The sequence below is a fragment of the Anomaloglossus baeobatrachus genome, chromosome 4 (assembly GCF_048569485.1).
Source record: "Anomaloglossus baeobatrachus isolate aAnoBae1 chromosome 4, aAnoBae1.hap1, whole genome shotgun sequence".
NCBI lineage: Eukaryota > Metazoa > Chordata > Amphibia > Anura > Aromobatidae > Anomaloglossus > Anomaloglossus baeobatrachus.
Window position 1 is genome coordinate 667,716,297 of NC_134356.1, and position 25,417 is coordinate 667,741,713.

The window sequence follows — 25,417 nt, forward strand, 5'->3', positions numbered from 1 at the left end:
TATTCTCAGGATGGGGAGCTCCACGTTATGGGGAGCCCCCCAGCCTAACAATATCAGCCAACAGCCGCCCAGAATTGCCGCATACATTAGATGCGACAGTTCTGGGACTGTCCCCGGCTCTTCCCGATTTGCCCTGGTGCGTTGGCAAATCGGGGTAATAAGGAGTTATTGGCAGGGATCGGTGAGTATGAGAGAGGGGGTAAGAGGGATAGACTGACATGGACAGAGAGAGAGGGACAGAGATGGTGACGGACTGACAGAGATTAGTGAATGACAGACATTGTGAGGCACTTCAGAACGCAGCTTTTCAGCTGCGCTCTGAAGCAGACTTTTTTTAAGCTGCGGTGGAGAGCGCACACCTGCGCACATAGCCTCAGACACCAAAATCGTATGAGGGATGTCACACGTTTCAATTGACTAGGTTCATACAACAAAACGTCCAATGTATGAGGAATAAACGACGTGTATGCGATCACCGTATTTTCGTTCAATCTTGATTGCACGTAGGTGTCACACGCAAATACGTCACGAACGATGCAGGATGTGCGTCACTTACAACTTGACCCCGGCGACGGATTGAAAGATTTATTGAAGCGTGTAAAGCGGGCATTAGATTGCCTCCTTGGATGAAAAGTTATGTTCTGCAGAGACTTTTTTTTATACTTTTTTGTTCCTTGGGTGTAAGACTCATGATTTCTAACATCTGTTTTTTGTACTTTAAAAACAACTGCATAAATCTAATTGCCCTTTCAGGGTAAGCAATACACACACATATAGTCAGACATGTGAATATGGAGAATAGCGTTCTGATCTCCTTGAGTTGACTCACCACCACTGAGAGGTGGTGACTGGGATAGAAAAAAATCTACCAAAAAGAGTCAGATGATTTTATCCTCTTAAGACCACCAAAACCATGTGGCCTCAATGAACAATTATCATTTAGCACTTTCATTTAAGTTTAGGGATCATTAGGGTAAGATATGCGAAGGGTGAGACGAAGGTTAGTGGGGGTTCCATTTGCGCAAATTTTAGGGTGCCATTCCCTACACTAGGAAGGCATCAAACTAGCCTTATGGCATATAGGGATACTTAGGTTTATCTATACGACATACTAGATCCTCACTTTTATGTTACAACCCAAAACTGTGCCTAATAGGTCATCTATTTACTGATCCCATGGTTTTATATACCGTCAATGACTTGTCTTTTCTACCATCCACTAGATTGTCTCAATATATATTCTATATGTATTCCCTACAAATAAATGTATTACCTTATTATTTTTTGTTTCATGGTATATTAAATTCCACAATGAGTGCCAGACACAAATTAGAAGGTAAATCACCTAAAGGCTACTTTACACGCAACAACATCACTAACGAGATATCGCTGGGGTCACGGAATTCATGACGCACATCCAGCTTCGTTAGCGACGTTGTTGCATGTGATACCTACGAGCGTCTGCTAACTATCAAAAATACTCACCAAATCGTTGATCGTTGACACGTCGTTCATTTCCCAAATATCTTACTTGTGCGGGACGCAGGTTGTTCGTCGTTCCTGAGGCAGCACACATCGCTACTAGTGATGAGCGAGTACCAAAAAGCTCGAGGCTCGGGCCGAGCATCCCAAGATACTCGTGTACTCGGCCCGAGCACCGAGCCCAATGTTATCCTATGGGAGACCCGAGTATTTTTATGAAATGACCCCCGGCAGCATGTAGAAACCCTAAAAATGTCACAAAAGTCTCAGAAGAGTGCTCAAATGACATGGCAACAGCATGGGGAAGACCCCTTGAAGCATTTATCACTCAAAAGTCACAGCTGTGAACAATTTTGTCCGAGTTTTACGCCATTTTTATGGACTCACCAGAAAACCTTCCAAAATGACACCAAAATGAATTTTCATGGCGGAAATGTTAAGGGCACATACCCAATAGTGAGATAGAGCTGGTGTATGTTACTTTTTGAGATTATTACATGAAAGAAAGCCATGGAACCCATAGGGTGGAAGGGCGACATGACTAGAGGGAAGGGAAGGAGTGAAGGGGTTAATGGAAACAGGAATGGTTTGTTTATGAGGCAGAATAAAGGGATTGGTGGGGTAGGTGGAGTTCTCTGGAGGAAGAGGTGGGACAGTTGAGGGGTGTAAGTAAAGGATCTTGACTTACCCCCTCTCTCTTGACTTCCGGATATGGAACGATCCGGACGTGCGACAGGATGGCTGCTATCCGGGACCAGCGGCGTCATCATGGCAGTGCACGGGCCCCTGGCAGCGCGGTCCCACGTCTTGGCTGCTGGGGGTTAACCCGTTGGCACTTTCCCCTCGCTCCCCTGTCAGCTGCGGGCGGCGTCCCCCCTCCCTCATCTCTCAGGTACTGGCCGTGTGCGGGGGGAGCGAGGAGGAGATGCGAGAGCCCCTTCGGGGACCCTCCGCGGCGGTGACGTTGGCAGGGCAGTACTCAGCTGCCGCTCCGGCCGCGGGAGGAATCTCCGTCCGGGCCGCGGCAGCCGGGAGGGGGGCGTGGCTAGTCTGCGGCCTACTTCCGGGTCCGAGCCGCGGCCTGGATTGCTGGATGCGGCGGCTCCCGGACGGGGAGAGCGTCCGGCGGTGACAGAGGCCAGCTTTACCCCTCACGGACGGTGGGGGGGGCCGCGGAGCTGCAGCCAGTGGTGGGTCCGGCACCAGGGCAGGCGGGCCTGGGGCGACGGGTGCCCGGGAGGCGTCGGTGAGTGGGGGTGACGGCAGGGGCCCTGCAGTTCCTGCTCGGTCACCCAGATCAGGGTGCAGCTCCCGGCCGCGGCGGTCTCCCCCAGGAGGGGGAGGGTCCAGCGGACAGAGGCTTTCATGGGCCCAGGAGGGCTGGATGCGGCGGCTCCTGGCCAGGAGAGCGCCCGGCGAGGACGGAGGCCAGCGTTACCCCTCCCCCCCACTGGTGGAGGGGGGGGAGCCGGGGGGCTGCAGCCAGCAGGGGGTCCGGCACCAGGGCAGGCGAGCCTGGTGCGACGGATGCCCGGGAGGAGTCGGTACGTGGGGGTGACGGCGGGGGCCCTGCGGTCCCTGCCTGGTCACCCAGAGCAGGCGTGCAGCTCCCGGCAGCGGCGGTCTCCCCCAGGGGTGGGGAGGGCCCGGCGGACTGATGCCTTCTGGGCCCAGGAGGGCAGGAGGCTGGCGGCTCTGGATGGGAGTCTGCTGACAGCGGGGAGGGCCACAGGTACCCCCCGTCCTTGCAGGCAGCAAGGGGGGGGGTCAGGCCAGAAGATGAGGCCCGCTTTGGCAGCCCGTGGGATGGGACGGTTTCCGGGGTTGTCGCCGCGGGACAGAAGATGGAGGATGGTGCCCACGCGGCGTACCAGGAGGACGGCCGTGGTGGTGGCAGCACTTCGGCGGCGTCTGCGTTACATGAGCCAGAGGCGGTCGGCTCCAGCGAGGAGGAGGAGGAGGCAGCGATGGAAGAATCAGATGTCCGGATGGCGTGACTTTTATTCCAGGATACGCCGGGTCGCGGTCGGGTGAGACGGCCGTGGATTCGGCAGGGTTAGGGCACAGTTGGTGGGGGGGCGGCTGCGGACACGACAGCGCCGAGTGGGTTTGTGTTTTGACCAGGTATGGGGTTTTACTGCAGTGGTGTGTATGGTTGTGGAGAGTGCGCATGCACCGCCGGCGGCATGGACGGGATCGGTGGTTAGTAGGCGCAGGTGCGACAGGCAGAGTGAGGGCGCAGGAGGCGGCAGGGGAGCATTTTCGGGCAGAGGTGGCAAGGGCTGTGACAGAGTGAGTGGTGAGGAAAGAAGAGGGGGATGAGATGGTGCGTCTGGATGACAGTGGCCAAGTGTGAGAGGTATGGGTGCTTCGAAGGCCCGCTGGGGGGGGGGGGGCTCACCTGCTGGAGGATGTGAGGGATAAGATTTGAATGGGGAAAGTGTACAAATACTTTCGCTGCTCCCCCTGGAACAGTTTCACCTGGATTAGGTTCAGCCACGTGATTTCAGGAAGGATAAGTAGAGGGAGGGGATCGCCGGTGGAGGCTCACCCCTCGTACATTTGCAACGTGGCTGAGGGCATTTGCGTTTTTGGCAAGGGTATCGGGGGGAAGGAATTGGGTAATTGGTTCGGCGTGGTTTGGTTATATGGATCCATTTGGGGTGGCTTGTTAGGTCATATGGCGGTTTAGTCTGGCTTCAGTACGCCGAGTAATTTCAGCAAGGGAAGGTGTTGCGTGCCAGTATGCGGTAGGATCATACGGGCACATCCTTATGGCTGCAGTGGATGACGGCTCCTAGTCAGCCCCTTTTGGGGGGCAGTTGGCTGTTCGGGGCTTGGAACCCCGGCGACACGGACGATGAGGGTTTTTTGGGGGGAATAGAATGATGGGTGGTGCAGATTTGGCGCGGACGGTTGTCTTACGCATAAGTGTTGGGTTGTGGTAAGGAATATAGTAATTCTGCGTCTTACTATTTGTATTGGTGGATCTTCGCATCCTTATTGGAAGTTTGCGCTGGGCTAGGGGACACCTGGAGGTTGTCAGTGGAAAGAGGGGTCAGGAAGTGGCTTTGGGCAGGATGGGTGGGCCATTCGGGGCCCTCCTTGTCATGATTGGGTTTCTCTGTTGGGGGTAGTGCCGGAATGGAGCCGTATATATATATATATTTCGGCTTGTTCAAAACGTATCTTATATGGAGGAGTCATCGGGGTATGCCTGCTTGGCTCCAGAATGGTCAGCGGTTTATTATGTGTCGTTTGACAGAGGGTGGGATTTGGTAAAGGCGGTGAGCCGTGGAGCATTGATGGCAACGGCGGATTTGGAGGCGGCACTTAGTTTGTTACTGGTTCACCCTGCTAGCTAGCAGTTCTGGTGCTGCGGTGGGGAGGGGAGTTATTATGTTGATCGGTGGGTGCTAATGGGTTTTGTCCCATTTTATGTTCCTTTGGAGGCGGTTATTTCTTTGTGGAGTGGTTTGTGCGTGGTGTGGCCCAGCTTACACCTCTCATTCAGGATGGGTTGAGTCTCTGTACATCGAGTTGGCGGGTTGATGATTCGTTTGGGTTGATTGTTTCATTGCAGATGGTGGTGGATACTCTTTTGGGCCTGTTGGGGCAGGCGAAGACTGAGGGTCCAACGCCAGTGATACGGTTTGTGGGGGATAAAGTTTGATGTTATGGTCAAAGAGGTAGGCTTGGTGGGTAATGGTGTGGTCCTATGGGCTGCGATAGAGGCAGTTGGGTCAGCTAAGACGGTGCGGTTTCAGGCGATGCAGTCGTTGCTGGGGTGGTCGAACCACGGGTGCAGAGTTACGCCGCTGGGGCGCGTGTCTGCTGGATGGCTGGCGATGGCTGCGCCAAGGGTGCAGCCATCGGATCATTTGTGTGGGGTCACGAGGGAGATCGATGATGATCTGATGGTCTAGGAGGTTTTCTTACGGCGATTTAGTGGCCGCGGATTGTGGCTGGGTAAGGTGGTACCTGATGGAACGTAGCTGCGGTACTCGGATGCAGCGGGTCCAGTTGTTTTCTGGTTGGGCATTGTGGGTAGCGCTTCCAATCGGTGGTAGTGGTCGAGTTGGGGAGGTTGGCAGTTTTTTCCGAGAGGAAGGTGTGCTGTCATTCTGACTATCAGTTGGTGGAGAATTCGATTAATACTTGGTTTGCTAATCCTGGGGCCAAGGGTGGCGTACTTGCGGCAGTTGGTTTCTCAATTGTATGCGTTTTTAAAAAAAAAAAAGGGTTATGCGTGGCGCAACCAGTACTGGGGGTTCGCCAAGGGAATAGCAGCTGCTTTGTTTCCTTTCAGTTCTGCAGGCCTCGGGAGTTGAGGCCGGGTAGCAGGCGAGGTGGGCACGGTGTGTCCGGAGGGCATGTGGAGTCTGGTGTGGCTGTGTTGGGGAGCGGCTCGGAGCTCAGTGACTGAGGTTATTTGGTGCTGGTATCCAGAAGTGTGGGTGGCGCGGATAACGTTGTTTGGGGCCATGTGTGAGGAGGGCCCGGTGGAGTATTGGTGGTGGCGTTGGCAGTGGGGAGTAACGGTTTTTCAGGTTGCTAGGCCGGCGCCAGCAGTGGAGCAGAGGGTGGCGGCTGTGGCTGTCTTGTTGAGGATTGGAGGTGGAGAGATGTTTCGCAGGATCTTAGTGCGCGGCAGGCCTTGAAGGGTTTTGTCGTAAGGGTGTGAGGGAGCGGGGACACAAGGGTCCGTCTCCGTTGTTTTGTGGCAGCGTTTGGTGAGTGGTTTGTGGTTGATATGTTCATCTGAACACAAGCGGGTTTGGTTTCCTCTTGTCCAAAACGGTTTGTGTTAGCCTTTTGGGGGGGGCTTTGAGATTGTGGGGTTGGTCAGCTCATCTACGGTTAAGAGCGGAGGTTGGATGTTGGAGGATGTGTCTGCGGTGGGGCAGTGGGTTGAGCGCCAGCTTCGTCGCTCACCGAATCAGATTGGGCAGGTGGTGAAGGTTGGTGTTGTTATACGCGGTCCCGGGTGCGGAATTATGTTGTGAGGACGCCCAGGCTCGTTCTTGTCACGTTTGTTAAGGTACCATTTTGTGGCAGTGCTGCAGAATTGATTGCAAGCGGCGGGGGTGGGCGCCTGGAATACTACGGGTCGTATTCCTTCTGGATTGGGTTGCTACGGAGGCCCCTCGGTGGTCTCAGAAAAGGGGTTGTGAGAAGTATTGGGAGGTGGGAGTCCTCTTGTTTTTCGGCATTACGTTTGGCCTCAGTTGTTATCGGGTTAAAGCCAATGGGGGCGTTTGAGTCTTTTGGAGTGGAATAGGTGGCGTAACAGGTTGGTGTTATCTGTGGGTTTATAACCTCTGGGTTTTGTGGTGAGGGTGTGCCTCATATTTGGATATTTGGGCATTCGTTGGTTCGCGGGGCCTCGACGGTCTGAGGCTCGCCCGAATTTTGCCAGTTGGGTCTGGACGGGTCGATGGTACTGGTCCAGTAAATGGGAGGCGGCGATTTGGTATCTCGAGAAGTTATTTATGAATGTTTTAAAAAAAAAAAAAAATTTGTTGGTTTGTTGCATTGTGGAAGACATACCCGGGCTTAATCGTGGGGTAGTTTTGATAGTGTGACCAGGTTGGAATGGCGTGTGGCTCGTGCGGTAGGCAGTATCAATCGAGCCTTATTGGGGGGCGGCGCCAAAAGTTGGTGGCGCTGAACTGGCGGTTTTGGAGATGCGATGGGGGTACATCTTAACGTTCTTGGTGCTGTTTTGTGGACGCTGGGATTGCGTGGAGGTGTGATACAAGCTTTTGGTGTGTGGCGGGTCCAGGCCACGTAAGGAGTCACGTGCCCTGTCCTTTGGCGGGGGGTAGGTCTGGTCCAGAGGCGGTTGAAGGCAATGGTAACTGGACAGAGAGACACCATCTTGGTATGGTGGCTCCAGGTTCCGGGATGTTGCAGGCACGGGGTTCTGCAAAGTTGGGGGGTATTAATCCGTAGGTGATTAATACCTCATCTCTGGGTCGGTGTGTTGCGGCCAGGGATATTGGGGTGAGAAGTGGTTCCTGGACTGGGCCTACTCAGGGTTGTATATTTACTGTATTGGTTACTGTGTTACCTATTGTTATTTGTTGGGGTCGCCCGTTGGACGGCGCCCCCTTGTGTTAGTATGTAAATAATAGGTAATAAAGGCTGCTGTGGCCAATTTTAAACCAAGTCACATGCAGTTCGTGTATTATTTACAGATGGTATTGGTGGGTAACACACACACAGCACGACTGGAGAATCCTTCCTCAATGGTCAAGAAAGCCATGGAACCCATAGGGTGGAAGGGCGACATGACTAGAGGGAGGGAAGGAGTGATGGGGTTAATGGAAACAGGAATGGTTTGTTTATGAGGCAGAATAAAGGGATTGGTGGGGTAGGTGGAGTTCTCTGGAGGAAGAGGTGGGACAGTTGAGGGGTGTAAGTAAAGGATCTTGACTTACCCCCTCTCTCTTGACTTCCGGATATGGAACGATCCCCGCCCACCCTCCCTTGTGTTTAATACCGAGGGGAATTTTGTCTGGGTTGTTTCTTTGTCACAGCAGCGGGGGTAGGTCTGGTCCAGAGGCGGTTAAAGGCAATGGTAACTGGACAGAGAGACACCATCTTGGTATGGTGGCTCCAGGTTCCGGGATGTTGCAGGCACGGGGTTCTGCAAAGTTGGGGGGTATTAATCCGTAGGTGATTAATACCTCATCTCTGGGTCGGTGTGTTGCGGCCAGGGATATTGGGGTGAGAAGTGGTTCCTGGACTGGGCCTACTCAGGGTTGTATATTTACTGTATTGGGTACTGTGTTACCTATTGTTATTTGTTGGGGTCGCCCCTCCACTTCTATTGGCGGGCCGCTGTGTGACGTCGCTGTGACGGCGCACGAACCCCCCCCTTAAAAAAGAGGTTGTTTGCCGCCCACAGAGACGTCGCTAGGAAGGTAAGTATATGCGACGGGTACTAGCGATTTTGTCCGCCACGGGCAGCGATTCTCCCGTGACGCACAAACAATCGGGGCAGGTGCGATCGCTAGCGACATCGCTAGAGATGTCGCAGCGTGTAAAGCGCCCTTTAGACTCACAGCATTCAGGGAGTCATGCACTGCGGAAGTTAGGTTTATGTGACTTGATTTGTCCGATAGTGAGACATGCTACTGTTTATTCCAGATGAATCATTGTGATGAAACACATTGGAAAATATGGTGGAGATCTGGATACATTCCTGTGTATCTTAGGATGGTGTTTGGCAAGATAAATAAATGAAATACGGAAAAGAGGCAAAAGCCACAGCATCAAAAACATACAGTTAGGTCCAGAAATATTTGGACAGTGACACAATTTTCGTGAGTTGGGCTCTGCATGCCACCACATTGGATTTGAAATGAAACCTCTACAACAGAATTCAAGTGCAGATTGTAACGTTTAATTTGAAGGTTTGAACAAAAATATCTGATAGAAATTGTAGGAATTGTACACATTTCTTTACAAACACTCCACATTTTAGGAGGTCAAAAGTAATTGGACAAATAAACCAAAGCCAAACAAAATATTTTTATTTTCAATATTTTGTTGCGAATCCTTTGGAGGCAATCACTGCCTTAAGTCTGGAACCCATGGACATCACCAAACGCTGGGTTTCCTCCTTCTTAATGCTTTGCCAGGCCTTTACAGCCGCAGCCTTCCGGTCTTGCTTGTTTGTGGGTCTTTCCGTCTGAAGTCTGAATTTGAGCAAGTGAAATGCATGCTCAATTGGGTTATGATTTGGTGATTGACTTGGCCATTGCAGAATGTTCCAATTTTTTGCACTCATGAACTCCTGGGTAGCTTTGGCTGTATGCTTGGGGTCATTGTCCATCTGTACTATGAAGCTCCGTCTGATCAACTTTGCGGCATTTGGCTGAATCTGGGCCGAAAGTATATCCCGGTACACTTCAGAATTCATCCGGCTACTCTTGTCTGCTGTTATGTCATCAATAAACACAAGTGACCCAGTTCCATTGAAAGCCATGCATGCCCATGCCATCACGTTGCCTCCACCATGTTTTACAGAGGATGTGGTGTGCCTTGGATCATGTGCCATTCCCTTTCTTCTCCAAACTTTTTTCTTCCCATCATTCTGGTACAGGTTGATCTTTGTCTCATCTGTCCATAGAATACTTTTCCAGAACTGAGCTGGCTTCATGAGGTGTTTTTCAGCAAATTTAACTCTGGCCTGTCTATTTTTGGAAATGATGAATGGTTTGCATCTAGATGTGAACCCTTTGTATTTACTTTCATGGAGTCTTCTCTTTACAGTTGACTTAGAGACAGATACACCTACTTCACTGAGAGTGTTCTGGACTTCAGCTGATGTTGTGAACGGGTTCTTCTTCACCAAAGAAAGTATGCGGCGATCATCCACCACTGTTGTCATCCGTGGACGCCCAGGCCTTTTTGAGTTCCCAAGCTCACCAGTCAATTCCTTTTTTCTCAAAATGTACCTGACTGTTGATTTTGCTACTCCAAGCATGTCTGCTATCTCTCTGATGGATTTTTTCTTTTTTTTTTCAGCCTCAGGATGTTCTGCTTCACCTCAATTGAGAGTTCCTTAGACCGCATGTTGTCTGGTCACAGCAACAGCTTCCAAATCCAAAACCACACACCTGTAATCAACCCCAGACCTTTTAACTACTTCATTGATTACAGGTTAACGAGGGAGATGCTTTCAGAGTTAATTGCAGCCCTTAGAGTCCCTTGTCCAATTACTTTTGGTCCCTTGAAAAAGAGGAGGCTATGCATTACAGAGCTATGATTCCTAAACCCTTTCTCCGATTTGGATGTGAAAACTCTCATATTGCAGCTGGGAGTGTGCACTTTCAGCCCATATTATATATATAATTGTATTTCTGAACATGTTTTTGTAAACAACTAAAATAACAAAACTTGTGTCACTGTCCAAATATTTCTGGACCTAACTGTATATCATGCTCAACTCCAGAGGATGAGGTGGTAAGCGCAGGTGTAGCATATCCCAAGGGTGAGGTAGACTCACTGGACCACAGGGGGCCCCAGACCAACACAGGCAAAGGAAGGAAAGGGCGGCATCCAGGGACTGTGGCAGCTGAGCTACATAACCGCAGGACAGGAGAACAGGCAGAATCAGACAGGACTGGCATGGGAACACAGTACAGATCAGGAACAGGTCAGGATCAGGCTGGTCCCAGAACACAGGAACGGACCAGAAACTTAGGTAGGATGGATCAGTGATACTGGCTGGTCCTGGCCATGGAGACGGACAGGAACACAAGACAACCTACTCAGGAACAGGACAGACACAGGAAGTCATCAGGCAAGGTTCCAGGTATTTGGCAGAGTCAGAAGAAACCGGACATCGGGTAAGTCTCCAGACATCAGGCAGAGGTCATCAGACACTGGTCAACGGGTAAGGTTCAAGACATCAGGCAGAAGTCATCAGACACCAGACATCGGGCAGAAGTCATTAGACACCAGACACCGGATAAGGCTCCAGACATCGGGCAGAAGTCATCACACACCGGACATCAGGTAAAGGTACCGTCACACTAAGCGACGCTCCAGCGATCCCACCAGCAACCTGACCTGGCAGGGATCGCTGGAGCATCGCTACACGGGTTGCTGGTGAGCTGTCACACAGGCAGATCACACCAGCAACCAGGCACCAGCCCCCAGCCAGCAGCGACGCGTGGAAGCGATGCTGCGCTTGGTAACTAAGGTAAATATCGGGTAACCAACCCGATATTTATCTTGGTTACCAGCGCGCACCACTTAGCGCTGGCTCCCTGCACTCCTAGCCAGAGTACACATCGGGTTAATTACCCGATGTGTAGTCTGGCTATGTGTGCAGGGAGCAGGGAGCCGGCACTCGCCGCGTGAGAGCGGCGGACGCTGGTAACGAAGGTAAATATAGGGTAACCAAGGAAAGGGCTTCTTGGTTACCCGATATTTACATTGGTTACCAGCGTCCGCAGAAGCCGGCTCCTGCTACCTGCACATTCAGTTGTTGCTCTCTCGCTGCCACACACAGCGATGTGTGCTTCACAGCGGGAGAGCAACAACTAAAAAATGGTCCAGGAAATTCAGCAACAACCGGCGACCTCACAGCAGGGGCCAGGGTACTGCTGGATGTCACACACAGCAACATCGCTAGCAAGTTGTGCGTCAGCAGCGATGTTGCTAGCGATGTTGCTTAGTGTGACGTGGCCTTAAGGCTCCAGACATCGAGCAGAGGTTAACAGACACTGGACATTGGATAAGGTTCCAGACATCGGGCAGAAGTCATCAGACACTGGACATTGGGTAAGGCTCCGGACATCCGTCAGAGGTCATCAGACACTGGACATTGGATAAGACTCCAGACATCGGGTAAAGGTCTTCAGACACCGGACATTGGGTAAGGCTCCAGACATCCAGCAGAGGTCATCAGACACTGGACATTGGATAAGGCTCCAGAAATCGGGCAGAAATCATTAGACACCGAATATCTGCAAAATCAAAAACTCACCAAAAGCTCATTGTGGACCAAAGCCTAAATGTCACCTTAGGCCTTGTGCACACGGTTAGTATTTGGGGAGGTTTTACCTTAGTATTTGCATCCAAAACCGGGAGTGAGTAAAAAACGCAGCAGTGGTGCCCGAGTTTCTATTAAACTTGTCCCATGATTGTTCCACTCCTGGTTTTGGTTTACAAACACTTATGTAAAAAAAAAAAAATAAGAAAAAACTTGTCACTCGGACCTATCATGCTGTAGTGAACAAATCCGTTTAATCGTGGCTCAACAGGTAAGTGTAAAACGTGATGTTTCGGTCCGCAGGACCTTTTTCAAACATACACATACACTCCCTGACAGAAGTTCTGTCGCTTATCCATGTTATGTAAATAAAAGCTTATAACCTAACTTTAAATTCATCCATTGGTTTTATAAATTACTCTTTTGAAAGCTGAAACCCTCCCAAATTTGGTTTAGGTTATGAAAATAAAGTTGCTGCAAAGCTGAAATATTGATCATTTAATGAACACAGAAAAGTCAGATTTTGGCAAGACAAAAGTTTTGTCGCCTTGTCATATAATGCACCCAATCCTAGTTTACATCCTCACCTGTGCTCAATAAATGACCGGTTAATTAGTGGGTGTGTATAAAAAAATACCCAGCACCCCAGACCTTCACTTGAACTGCAACTTCACCTCTGACAACATGCCAAAAATCCACCCTGTGAACAAAAGAGTAATTTATAAAACCAATGGATGAATTTAAAGTCAGGTTATAAGCTTTTATTTACATAACATGGATAAGCGACAGAACTTCTGTCAGGGAGTGTAGTGCTGGAGCCCAGGGAACAGGGAGGACAGACACTAGTGATCTGGCAGTATATTGCCATGAGGAAGTGCGCGGCCTTGGCAATATACTGAACATATAAATGTATTTTTGTATTTATATATATATGCTCTAATGTTCTGCATGGTCTTTTCCAGGTATACAACGACAATCAGCATATGCGCAAGCAGGGCCTTCATATAGTGCCAATGTAAAAATACGTGCAAGCACATGGTAATGTCTAAGTTTACATTGTTTACTCTTTATATTTTTACTAGATAGTGGTCCGATTCTAACGCTTCGGGTATTCTAGAATCTATTATGTAGTTAATGTATGATTTTTGACTAATAATGGAAGGAAGACAAAGTATATCTTTGGTCAAAGATTAATTTTATTGTTTAAAAATTGTGAATGTTTAACCTGAAGATGTAACTGTATGTAACTAAATATTGTTGGGAACTAACTGCATTAACAGTATACTGTGTGATTTAGCAATATCATTGAAAAATATTCTTGTACACGACATTGCGTGTGAAAACTTTGTCTGTGCATCCTGGTCTGTGTCCCATCCGGGTATAGTCTCCATCCTTGTTTGGCCCCCATCCTGGTATGTGGGTTGATGCTGGTATGTGGCCCCATCCTGGTATGTGGCCCCATCGTGGTATAGACAGGATCTTTGTGTATGCACCATCCTGGTCCGTGTTTCATCCTGGTATAGTCTCCATCCTTGTATGGCCCCCATCCTGGTATGTGGGTGTCTGTGTAGGGTGGTGTTTGTGTTGCACGGGTTGTGTGTATTGCGTTCTGTGTGTGAAGCGGTGCGTATGTGGGGCGATGTGTGTGTTGTGGGGGGGTTGTGCGGTGTGTGTATTTGTCTGTGTGCCGCGGTGTGTGTGGGGGCGTGTGATTGTGGGGTGATGTGTGTGTGCGGGGGTGTTTGTGTGCGGCTGTGTGTGGGTGGTTGTGTGTGTGTGGGGGACGTGTTTGATATGACCAGGGTTGTGTGTGTGTGGTGGTTTGTGTGTGTGTGTTTGTGTTGGGCTGTGTGGGAGTCGTGGTGTGTGTGTGTGTGGCTTCATTTCCTGCTGGCCATGAATAGTAATGATTGGCTCATGAGCACTCCGTGATGCAGCTCTCCTACTAACCACTGATGAATGCAGGGGAAGCACATGGCTACTTAAATATTAACACTGCAGTTAAGTAGCCGCTCATGACTAGTAATGAGCAGCTCATGAATAGCAATGAGTGGCTCATTAACATTCACAGCAATGTTAATATTTAAGTAGCCATGTGCTTCCCCTGCATTTATCGTTGGTTAGTGGGAGAGCTGCATCCCGGAGTGCTGGGTTCCTAGTGCGCCGCAGCTGCATGTCCTCTGGTCCCCGTCCCTCTGTGTGTCTCTGTGGCACAGGGAAGCCCTGTGATGCCACAGCTGCGTCTCCTCCTGTCCTCATCCCTCTATATGTCTCTGTGGCGCGGGGAAGCCATGCAATGCCGCAGCTGCGTCTCCTCCGGTCCCCGTCCCTCTGTGTCTCTGTGGCGTAGTTGGGTCACTGACCTGCGCTTTGGGGCCTCCTGTGGGTCGGGGCTTACTGTGCTCCATCGCGTCGGGTGTAGGGAGCTTCCATGGCAGTGTCACTTGTACCTGTCCGCCTCCTCCGTCATGGCATTGTCAGAGTTTCGGTGAGTGGGCATGTCCTAATTGAGCGGTCGTCGCTGCTGATTGGGTGAGGGGTGGGTGTGTGGGGGGGTGTTCGGCCTGTTGGAGCTGCGTGGGCGTAGTTTAGGTGGTTTCAGCGTATGACATCATTTCTTGGACAGACAGACAGCGACAGAATAGGGCAATTATATATATAGATTATTATAAACCATTTTTACCTTTCAATTTATTGTTTTAAGAGGACCAGCCACCAGGATTTTCCTATATAAACTAAAGCCAGTGCTATACTGGCGCTATCATGCGGATTCTATACACCCCTTTAGTTGTGAGATCGGATGTATACTTTCTGAAATACAAGCAAGTAAAGTTTGTGACATGCACTGTTATTTGATGAGAGGTGCAATAGGTGGGTCGGATTTTGCTAGTTATTCCCGCCCCTGTTTGCTGCCTGTCCTTCCTCCCCCTGTAAGACAGGGGAAGGAAGGAATCTACTTTTAATTTACATCAAAGAAGATTATTTTTAAAGGAGCTAGGACGAACCGAACCCCTCTCCATTCTTTGGATTGATTAGATTTGGTAATACAAGAGGTGCATGCAGCTAAACGCCCTGAGCCACAACAGTAATTTGGTTTCCATTATCATACATGTACAAAGTCAGGCTCCCATCCTGTCTGTATTGTTGTCCATTTTACTTTCAAAATGACCTCTAATGTCAATTCTTCACGTTTTTGATCCTCTACTATTTGAAACTCCTCCCATTTTATACTAAACCCCACCCCTGCGTATCATAACTCACATTTTGCTTAATATCTTTCTTGTTATCTATTTTACTGTGATATTATTTCTTTTCAGGCTCACCGCTTATGTGGTGAAAGTATTTTCCTTGGCCTCAACTCTGGTTTATGTTGATAAAAATTCGATATGTAATTCAGTGAAGTGGCTCATTCTAAATAAGCAAAATCCGGATGGAGAATTCAGAGAGGATTCCCCTGTCTTTGTCCAGATAATGGCGGTATGTACAAGAATCTTACCCCCAAAAAAATATTCCGCCATAGCATGTATTTCATGGCTTGTGATCGGCAGTGCAGTCTTACAGATTAAGCATAGCCTTTTGCATGCCAATGTAAATGAGAGGCAGGTAGGAATAAAATGCACTGATTTCATGAAGACGCACATACCACTTAATGAATTTAGCGCATCTTATCAGCGGTTCCCCAGAAATGACTGAAGCTAACATTTCTTGAACTTGAAAGTTCTGCAACTTTTGGATAATCTAAAGGACGCTTTACACGCAGCAACATCGCTAACAAGATATCGCTGGGGTCATGGAATTCGTGACGCACATCCGGCCTCGTTAGCGACGTCATTGCGTGTGACACCTACGAGCGACCGCTAACGATCCCAAATACTCACAAAATCGTTGATTGTTGACATGTTGTTAATTTCCCAAATATCGTTGCTGGTGCTGGACGCAGGTTGTTCGTCGTTCCTGAGACAGCACACATCGCTACGTGTGACACCCCGGGAACGAGGAACAACACCGTACCTGCGTCCTCCGGCAACGAGGTGGGAGTGACGTTCATGCGGTTGCTCTCCGCCCCTCCGCTTCTATTGGTGACCCGCTGATTAACGTCGCTGTGACGCCGCACGAACCGCCCCCTTAAAAAAGAGAACCTGCTTAATGGCCCAATAGTAACACTGCTAACTCTAGAATCAATAAATACCAATAGAGCAACCAGAGTAAATAGCCAAGATAAAATGAATAATTTTTATTAATGAAATCTCAAAGGATAAAAATATTTTTTGGACATTTAGAAGACAAAAAATGAGGGAGAAAGGTAGCCAGTGAACAATCCTTCCATTAACCACTCCACTTATTACACGTGTGTATCACATAGCCAATACAGATAATGTACTCTGAAATATTCAAGAAAAAATCAGAATATGAGGATAACATAATACATCCTGATAAAATTGTTGGTATTGTCAAGGTAGCACAGATATTTACTTCATGTATGTTATATTTTTTAAGATGTACAAAAATATTGATTAAATAATTAATAAAGGCCAAAAGAAAATGCTGGAAGCAGAAAGACCCTATGGAGAAGTATTGCACAATCCACAAACAGGGGAAAAAAGGCAGTGGTATAGCTTATTATAAAAAAGGCCCAAAACAGGGGATACAAAAATACTGCACTTTCCCATGGATGTAAACATGATGAAAAACAAGAATATGTGGTAAAAAATACTACTAATGGTGGTATAAATATAATAGACAGTAAAAATTAGAACCAAAAATTAGTACTAACTTACCCATTAGAAGGGATATAATATCCAAAGTGAATTAAAAACATATAAGGGGTAGTGAGACAGCCGCTAAGTATAAATAGTACTGTCTAATATACTAGTATAAGCCATAGAGTACAATAAAATACCAGCCAAAGAAGTAAATGAAAGCAGAAATTTGATACACAGCCAAAAAAAGAGCAAGTGCCTGGCTATCAAATATCGTGCGGAGAGTAAATGGAAGGAGAAAATACCCTGACGGCCGTTTCGCCTAGGGCAACTTCGTGAGGGCCTCATATCTGTATTGTCTATGTGATACACACGTGTAATAAGTGGAGTGGTTAATGGAAGGATTGTTCACTGGCTACCTTTCCCCCTCATTTTTTGTCTTCTAAATGTCCAAAAAATATTTTTATCCTTTGAGATTTCATTAATAAAAATTATTCATTTTATCTTGGCTATTTACTCTGGTTGCTCTATTCCCTTAAAAAAGAGGTTGTTTGCCGGCCACAGTGACTTCGTTAGTTCGTGTGACGCGTACCTACGATATTGTTTGCCACGGGCAGCGATTTGCCCGTGACGCACGCACGACAGGGGCGGGTGCGATCACTAGCGACATCGCTAGCGATGTTGCAGCGTGTAAAGCGGCCTTTAGGCTATGTGCCGACGAGACAATGTACCCGTGGATTTTGCCGCAAAAAACCCGTGGATTTTCTAGATTTTCCAGATAAATTTGCTGGTTTACGCAAGTACAGACACTCCCCCTGTTATTCTATGGGATTTGGGGAGTGCTGTATCAATGCTGCGGTATGTGCGGCTGCGGTATGTGCAGTTGCGGAATATGCTACGGATTTCCCGCAGCCGCACGTATCTGCATGTCAATTATTCATGTGGGAATATCTGAGGAACTATGGAGATACAGGGCGGGAATGCCGCACGAATTCTGCACGAAATTGGCACTGTTTTCGCAGGTTTACCGAAGAAACTCCACAGATATACCGCAGCAATGGATAGCTGCAGATTCCGGGGAGCAGCTGCGATAAGCCTGCGGACAAACCTGCAGATATATCCGCGGGTACATTGTCCCGTGGGCACATACTGTAGCCTAAAGGCTGCTTTACACCAGACAATCTATCGTGCGATAGATCGTCGGGGTCACGGTTTTTGTGACGCAGATCCGGCATCGCTGGCGATGCCGGCCTGTGTGACACCTCCTAGCGACGCAGTATCGCTCACAAATCGTGAGTCGGGTACTGCTCGCTAGGTTCCATAATATCGTTTAATTTAGTTGACCATCGTTTCCGTGGTAGCACACGCCGCTCCGTGTGCTACCACGGGAACGATGAGCAGCTCACCTGCCTCCCGCGGCCGCCGCCGGCTCTATGTGGAAGGAAGGAGGTGGGCGGGATGTTTACGTCCCGCTCATCTCCGCCCCTCCGCTTCTATTGGCCGGCGGCCGTGTGACGTCGCTGTGACGCCGAACGTCCCTCCCACTCCAGGAAGTGGACGTTCGCCGCCCACAGCGAGGTCGCACGAGAGGTAAGTATGTGTGACGGGGGTTACTAACTTTGTGCGACACGGGCACCGATTTGCCCGTGACGCAAAAAGGACGGGGGCGGGTACGATCGATTGTGAAATCGCACAATCGGTCGTACCGTGTAAAGCAGGCTTAATGGATGGGTATAGCCACACACCATCCCATCGTAGCTCATTCCAAGCTCTGCCTATTTTGGTAGAGCTGCTTGCAACTGGCAAGAAAATGCAAAAACTCAATATATTACAAAGTATTTACCATATATACACCAGTATATACCAGTTTTCTAAATTTGAAGAATTGGGTATTTTGTGTTTGTGAAGGAAAACAGTAAAAAGACCACAGTAGAGCTAAAAGCTGCAAAATAACCACAACAAATCACAGTCTTTAGTTGTGATTCCATAGCAATAGCTTGTATGGTGCTGTTTTGAAAAAAACCTCTCAAATACAAAACAATCAGACTGAGTATTGAATACAAATACGAGTAACCTCAGGATCTAATAAAACTATTATCTTTATTGAAAATATTTTAAATAATGTATTGACACCCAGTGCTAGTGAACACAAGTACAGGGACGGTAGAGGGGAACTGAAAATTAATTTTAGGATTCCTATGATACCCTAAGGGACCTGTTCCTGCCTGACAACAAAGGGTATAACACCATAAATTTTGGGCGCCCCCGTTCCACGTCAGCTGACCCTCTCTGTACCCTGTCACTTTAAGTGGATCAACAATAACAAATATGTCTACTAAAAAAATGTGGGGTCCAAGTGTGGAAGGTATGATCACTCCACTCCTTGGCCAATACACATGTGCAAATTAAAGGGAACCTGTCATCAGAAATTTACCTGTAAACCTAAAAGTTCCCCCCTCTGCAGCTCCTGGGCTGCATTCTAGGAAGCTTCCTATAGTTTTTGTGGCCCCTTTTATACCAAAATAAATACTTTATAAACTTGTACCTTTTCGTATGCAAATTTTGTAAATCATCCATGGGGGCGGGCTGCCTGATGTACGTTGCTGTTCCTCCAGCAGATTTACGCCGCCCCCGAACGCTGAATTTCAAACCTCAGGATGCCGCCCCTGGGCGCCCGTGGTCCCGCGCATGCGCTGTGCGACTGTAGCGGTGCCGAGCACTGTGTGCACGTGTGACCGCTGGTGACTCTTTGCGCGGGCACGAGGTTATGGGAGGCGCTGTGAGTGTCATCAGCAAGTGCCACCCATAACCTCGTGACCGCACTTTCCCCTTTGCCTCCTGCGTTCTGCGCAAGCGTCTCCTCGTAACAACCTGTGGTGGCCTGATCCGCTCCTCCCATCTATTTCCTGCTGCAGGGCAAGATGGGAAAGGTGACGTCGGATCATTTGGGCAGCGCTTACGCAGGAGGCAAAGGGGAGAGCGCGGCCACGGTATTATGGGCGGGCACTTGCAATGCAATCACAGCGCCGCCCATAATATCGTGCCTGCGACCACGTCACCAGCAGTCCTTGCGTGCACGGGACCTCGGGCACAGTGGGCGGCGTCCTGATCTATGAAATGAAACAATGGGGGACGGCGGAAACCAGAAGGAGGGACAGTAACCGACACCACACGGCCCACCCACATGGAAAATTTACAAGAATTGCAGGCAAAAAGGTACAACTTTATAAAGTGTTTTATTTGGTTTAAAAGGGGGCACAAAAAGTACAGGAAGCTTGCTAGAATGCAGCCCAAGAGCTGCAGAGGGGTAATCTTTTAGATTTAAAGCTCAATTTCTGATGACAGGTTCCCTTTAATTAACAATGGAAGTATCAATGCAATAGTGAACCATTGGACAAGAAATACCAATACACTACCTAGGAATACATTCCGAGGTATATAAAATAATATATCCAAAACAAAAAATATTCTCATCCACTTTTTTTTAAAACATGTGTATGAACCACAACAGGAAGATTATAACCATGGCCCCATTTACATCAGTGACAAGGGATATACACTGCATAGTGCATGATTCTGACACGCTCAGCCCCAGGGCCTTATGCCGGTGTCACACGGTACGATCTATCGTGCGATTGCACGAGCGATCGTACCCGCCCCCGTCGATAGTGCGGCACGGGCAATTTGTTGCCTGTGTCGCACAAAGTCGTTAACCCCCGTCACACGCACTTACCTCCTGGACGACGTCACTGTGGGCGGCGAACATCCACTTCCTGAAGTGGGAGGGACGTTTGGCTTCACAGCAATGTAGCGCCCTGGCCTAGCCAGGTCGTCACAGATAACATCTAAACACCCCCCACCCCCACTAGACAGGGACATCAGCCAAACACAAAATCCTTGTTGCCTCCTTCCAGTGTCTGATGTCCACACCAGGTGGGGCGGAGCTAAGCAGTTGGCTCCACCCACCGAGGCATTCACAGGCCTGGAGGCGGGAAAAGTGACAGAATAGTGTTGGAGTTTGAGGAGTGAGGAGTAAACACTTGAGTGTCTGGGTTTGTGGCCCAGGCACTAACAGCAAGGTTGGCAGACGGTGGTGGCCGTCTGCAAAAGTGGTGGAGCAACGCGGAACCATAGGACCGGGGACGGGCGACGGCCCGCCGGTACCGACCGGGGAGCGAAGTAAAGCCAGCACACACAGGCAGGGCCATCGGACCCCGACCAGGCTTGGAGCCGCCGACAATAATCAGATCCGAATGTGACTGGAACCCCAGGGGTTTCACAACAGCAAAATTCCCGATTGAAGGCAACAGCCCACACCGTGAGGGTATACAGCTACCGCCTAAGGCGCGGACTACCGTTGGGAATCCATAGTAGTCAGAAAGAGAACATTAAGGTGCAGGGAAAGACAGCTGCCATCACCTGTCCGGGGAGAAGTACTGCAGCCAGCTGCGGGACCCGTCCATCCAGCCGTTTGGTTTACCGAGGACTTTGTACCTTTCTTGCTGAGTGAGTACACCCGTGCCATCCGGCACCGCGACGCACTGTCCCTGCAACCCTGCACCTCACCGACCCTGCCTCCCCGTCACTTCATCGGGCCCCGGGACCACCAACCCCTACCCACGGAGGGGGAAAACAACATCCCAGCTGCTCCTTACCATCGCTCCCGGGATCCCCGTAACCAGCAGCGGTGATGCCCATCTTCACCACGACCCGTGGGTGGCGTCACGGACTAAATCCCCCAAACCAACCACCCCTTTCACTCACGGGCGAGGAGCGCCGCTCGAGTCCCCGGATCTGGCCCACCGCTCGAGCCACCGAGCAACCATCGCAGCAGCGCCGGACCCGAGCGTTAGCGAGCGCAGCGCAGTGGCGTCCTCCCCGCCCGCGACAGCAACGTCACACAGCAGTCGGCCAATAGAAGCAGAGGGGCAGAGATGAGCGGGACGTAAACATCCCGCCCACCTCCTTCCTTCCGCATTGCCGGCGGCCGCAGGTAAGCTGTGTTCATCATTCCCGAGGTGTCACACGGAGCGATGTGTGCTGCCTCGGGAACGATGAACAACCGCCGCACAGAAGGAGGAACAACATTATGAAACTGAGCGACGTGCCAACGAGCAACGATAAGGTGAGTATTTTTGCTCGTTCACCATCGCTCGTAGCTGTCACACGCCACGATATATCAAACGATGCCGGATGTGCGTCACTTACGACGTGACCCCGCCGACATATCGCCCGATATATCGTACCATGTGACGTCGGCATTAGGCGATACTCGGAACCGGGCCAGACTAGTCCGGGGATGTCAGTGGTGGCGGGGCCCGCCTCTGTGTCTTTCTTCAATAAAGGGGAGGATGATGGGAGTTATATTTATAAAAAAATAAAGTTTGTGAAGCTATCTGAGGTTTTGCGGCTATATGGTCCGCTGCTGCGTTGCGTGTTCCAAGGGGCAGGTGGTGATGGCGCTGCTGAGGTGTTCTTGCTCCCCACAGGTGGAGCGGGACCCCGGGGAAACCGTTGGAAAGTCTATTTTGGTAGGTTGTGACGCAGGAGGAAGGGAGACTACACCACGGGTTTGCAACAACAGTCTTTTACTCACTGTACTGGTTTCAGGTTGACAGCCAGCTTAGTCCGCCAACGGTATGCTAGAATCCCCAGTGATGGGCCTCCGCCAATCCCGAATAAGACAGAGACCAGTGCCGGTACACCCTTCGTTTGCCTTTCCTGGTCGTTCTGATTGCGCTGACTCTAACCCACCTGTCCTGCACCTCCACACATAGTGCCCTGAGCCAGGGGCCACAGACCTTCAAAGGGAATTCTGCCTGCTTGGCTCCCTGATCCTCTGTGACCCCCAAAATAGTCCTTCCAGGGGATTCGTGTGCTGCTTGTGGCCCAAAGGTGGATACAGCCACCCTGGCCTCCGGTATTACTAGCAAGTCCTGAAGTCTCTTCCTAGTCTAGAGACCGGGACTCCATTTGCTACCAAATCCCTCCACCATCAGATGTTGCTTGTGGAACAAGACCATAGGGGAGTCTAGGGCACTTCCCCGAAGTCTCTGGGATTCTCCCTTCAGCACCACCTGGGTCGAGCAGGACCCCAGGGTCTTCACATCTGGTCGTTCTCCTCCCAGCTCTCAACTCCCTCTGCCAACTGTCAACTTTTAAACTTGGCTCCGCCTACTCACCCCAAACACCTCACCCAACAAGCTCCACCCCCAGGCTGGTTCAGAGACAGTGCACGTGGTGTAAGTGCCATAACCAGATTACTGGTCGACGAGCATTAATGGGACCTGCCTCTGCCCTGATCTAATGTGTGAGCTAACAATTGGGTGTCTGCAGGTTTTTGGTACGTGAACCGGTAGATGGTTTCTTTTGTACCCAGGATGGGGCACCACACCTCTGGCCGAAGTGCAGTACCTCTGTGGTGACGGTAGTCTCAAGGGCTCCACACTCCCCCACAACGAATCCCAGCACGTCCATGGGCTGGAACACAAATAACATTAAGAGAAAGGCATACAGAAATTTGGAATACTTTGTCAAACAGATTACCCATCTTCCCTTTCTGGGAGGCAACATCACTTGAACGTTACTTAACTCGAAAATAATAAATAAACATTCTTATCATTCTTGAGAGTCCAGAGTGATCCCTGAACAAGATGTCCATCACACTGCTCCAGGTGTAGATATGTCCATGGAGGACCCGCCTCCAACAAACCTCCCACGCAGGCTCTGGGCTGGCGACAGAGCATTTGCTGACCACAACTTCTGCCTGCCAGATGGGTTTTTGATCTGTGGTATTTTAATTCTGGTGTGGAGCACAACGGGTGCTAATTATATACAAGCAAATTGGACAAGCCAGGTCGTCACAGAATTACACCAACACACCCCACACCCCGGCTAGGCACACCGAAGTCAAACAAAAATCCTTGTTGCCTTCCTCCAGGGGCTGATGTCCACACCAGGGGGTGGGCCAGGCGGTTGGTCCCGCCCACCAAGGAGTACACAGTCCTGGAGGCGGGAAAAGGAAGTCAGAAGAGATTAGTTTGGGAGTTGGAGAGTGAAGTAGTAGTGGAGCAACTGACCGTGTCCGGGTGCGTAGCCCAGGCACATACAGCAAGGTTGGCAGAAGGTGGTGACCGTCTGCAGGAGAGGCTGATTGACGTGAACCGTAAGGACCGGGGTCGGGCGGTGGCCCGCCGGTACCGGATCGGAGAAACGAAGAGAAGCCAGCACCAATCGGCAGGGCCTACGGACCCCGACCAGGCTTGGAGTCGCCGTAAAACCGGTCAAATCCGTTAACGAAGGGAACCTCCGGGGTTTCCCAGCAGTCAAGACCCGATTGAAGGCAACAGCTCACACCGTAGAGGGAAACACAGTCACCGCCAAATCTACAGTTCCCAGGGCCAGAGCCTGCGGGCAAAAGAGGCTCCCTCAGCATCCATCCAAGCTGGGGAGCGGGTTACCGGTGGGAAGCCATCAGTACCACAAACAAACCAAAGGTGCAGGGAAAGACAGTCACCATCAACCTACCGGGAGCAGAAACCACCGCAGCCGTCAGTGGGCCCCGTCCATCCAGCCGTGTGTTTTACCAAGGACTTTGCATTCGTCATTGGCTGAGTGAGTACCACCGTGCCGTGCGACACCGCGCTGCCCCCGCGACCCTGCACCTCACCAGGCCCCGTAACCCGCCTGCTATCCATCCCTCCCTCACCGGGCCCCGGGACAGCTAACCCCCTACCCGCGGAGGGGAGAACAACAACTGCGCTGCTCCCCGTCATCGCTCCCGGGATCCCCGTCCAGAGCAGCGGTGGTGTCATAACCTCACAACATCCGTGGGTGGCGTCACGGACAATCAATCCCCCAAAACAATTCCCCTTTTCACTCAAGGGCGAGGAGCGCCGCTCGAGTCCCCGGGATCCGGCCCACTGCTCGAGCCACCGACCGAGCAGTAGCAGCAGCAGTGCTGGACCCGAGCGTGGTGAGCGCAGCGTCCCCTCCCCGCCCGCGACACAAAGTTCTGGTCATCCATAGTCCAGTGACCCAGTTGTCCATGAACTTAATCACCTAAAACAAAAGCCTTATGGCAAAGAAAAACATTTTAAATAACTATTTACACTAGCATTTCCAAAAATTCACTTAGATGTTGGAATGCTGCTCTGGAACGGCTTTGGGTACCAGGTAAGCCGTTGTCAGGGTTGTCTGCATTCCCTGATGACAAGATCCTGCAGCTGTTGTATCCTCAGGCGTTGGATTTACTTGATGCTGGACAGTCACATACAGGGCGTACCACCCACGCTCTCCCCTGTGCCGGGTGTCAAAAGTGTCTATTAACCTGGCTAGTATTTGTACTACTGTCCCTTTGTCAGTGTCCGGCCAGGACTTTACTTCACGCTGGTCTGCGCCGGTTAACTGGCCTATGATTATGCCCACCATTTGACCTTTGCACAGGGGGTACACTTAAAATAGCCTTTGTAGCCTTTCTCTAAAGTCGCTCAGGGTATGCGACTCCCCTGAGTATTGTGGTAACCAGGCCGCCCCCGGGAGGTATGGCATTGTGAGCGGCATAACGGGCACTGCAGCTGGGGCTGTAGCGGCAGCCTCATCTCCATTTGGGCTAGACATCTTCCTCTCCATTAGTGGATTTTACCAGCCTCCACATTTCTCTTCCTGGTAGCGCAGGGTTAACTAACTGTCGCTTTGATGGTGAGCTTTCTTTGCGCTTTTT

At 50.3% G+C, this 25,417-nt stretch overlaps 1 protein-coding gene across 1 annotated transcript in view; it reads left to right on the forward strand.

Moving 5' to 3' along the window:
- The window catches only part of LOC142302794 (complement C3-like), a 421,200-nt gene that overhangs the window by 258,969 nt on the left and 136,814 nt on the right, over positions 1 to 25,417 (forward strand). Inside the window, exons 24-25 of the mRNA XM_075343903.1 lie at positions 12,958 to 13,033; positions 15,313 to 15,472. Coding sequence (XP_075200018.1) covers positions 12,958 to 13,033; positions 15,313 to 15,472 — 236 coding nt within the window. The remainder of the gene's footprint in view (positions 1 to 12,957; positions 13,034 to 15,312; positions 15,473 to 25,417) is intronic.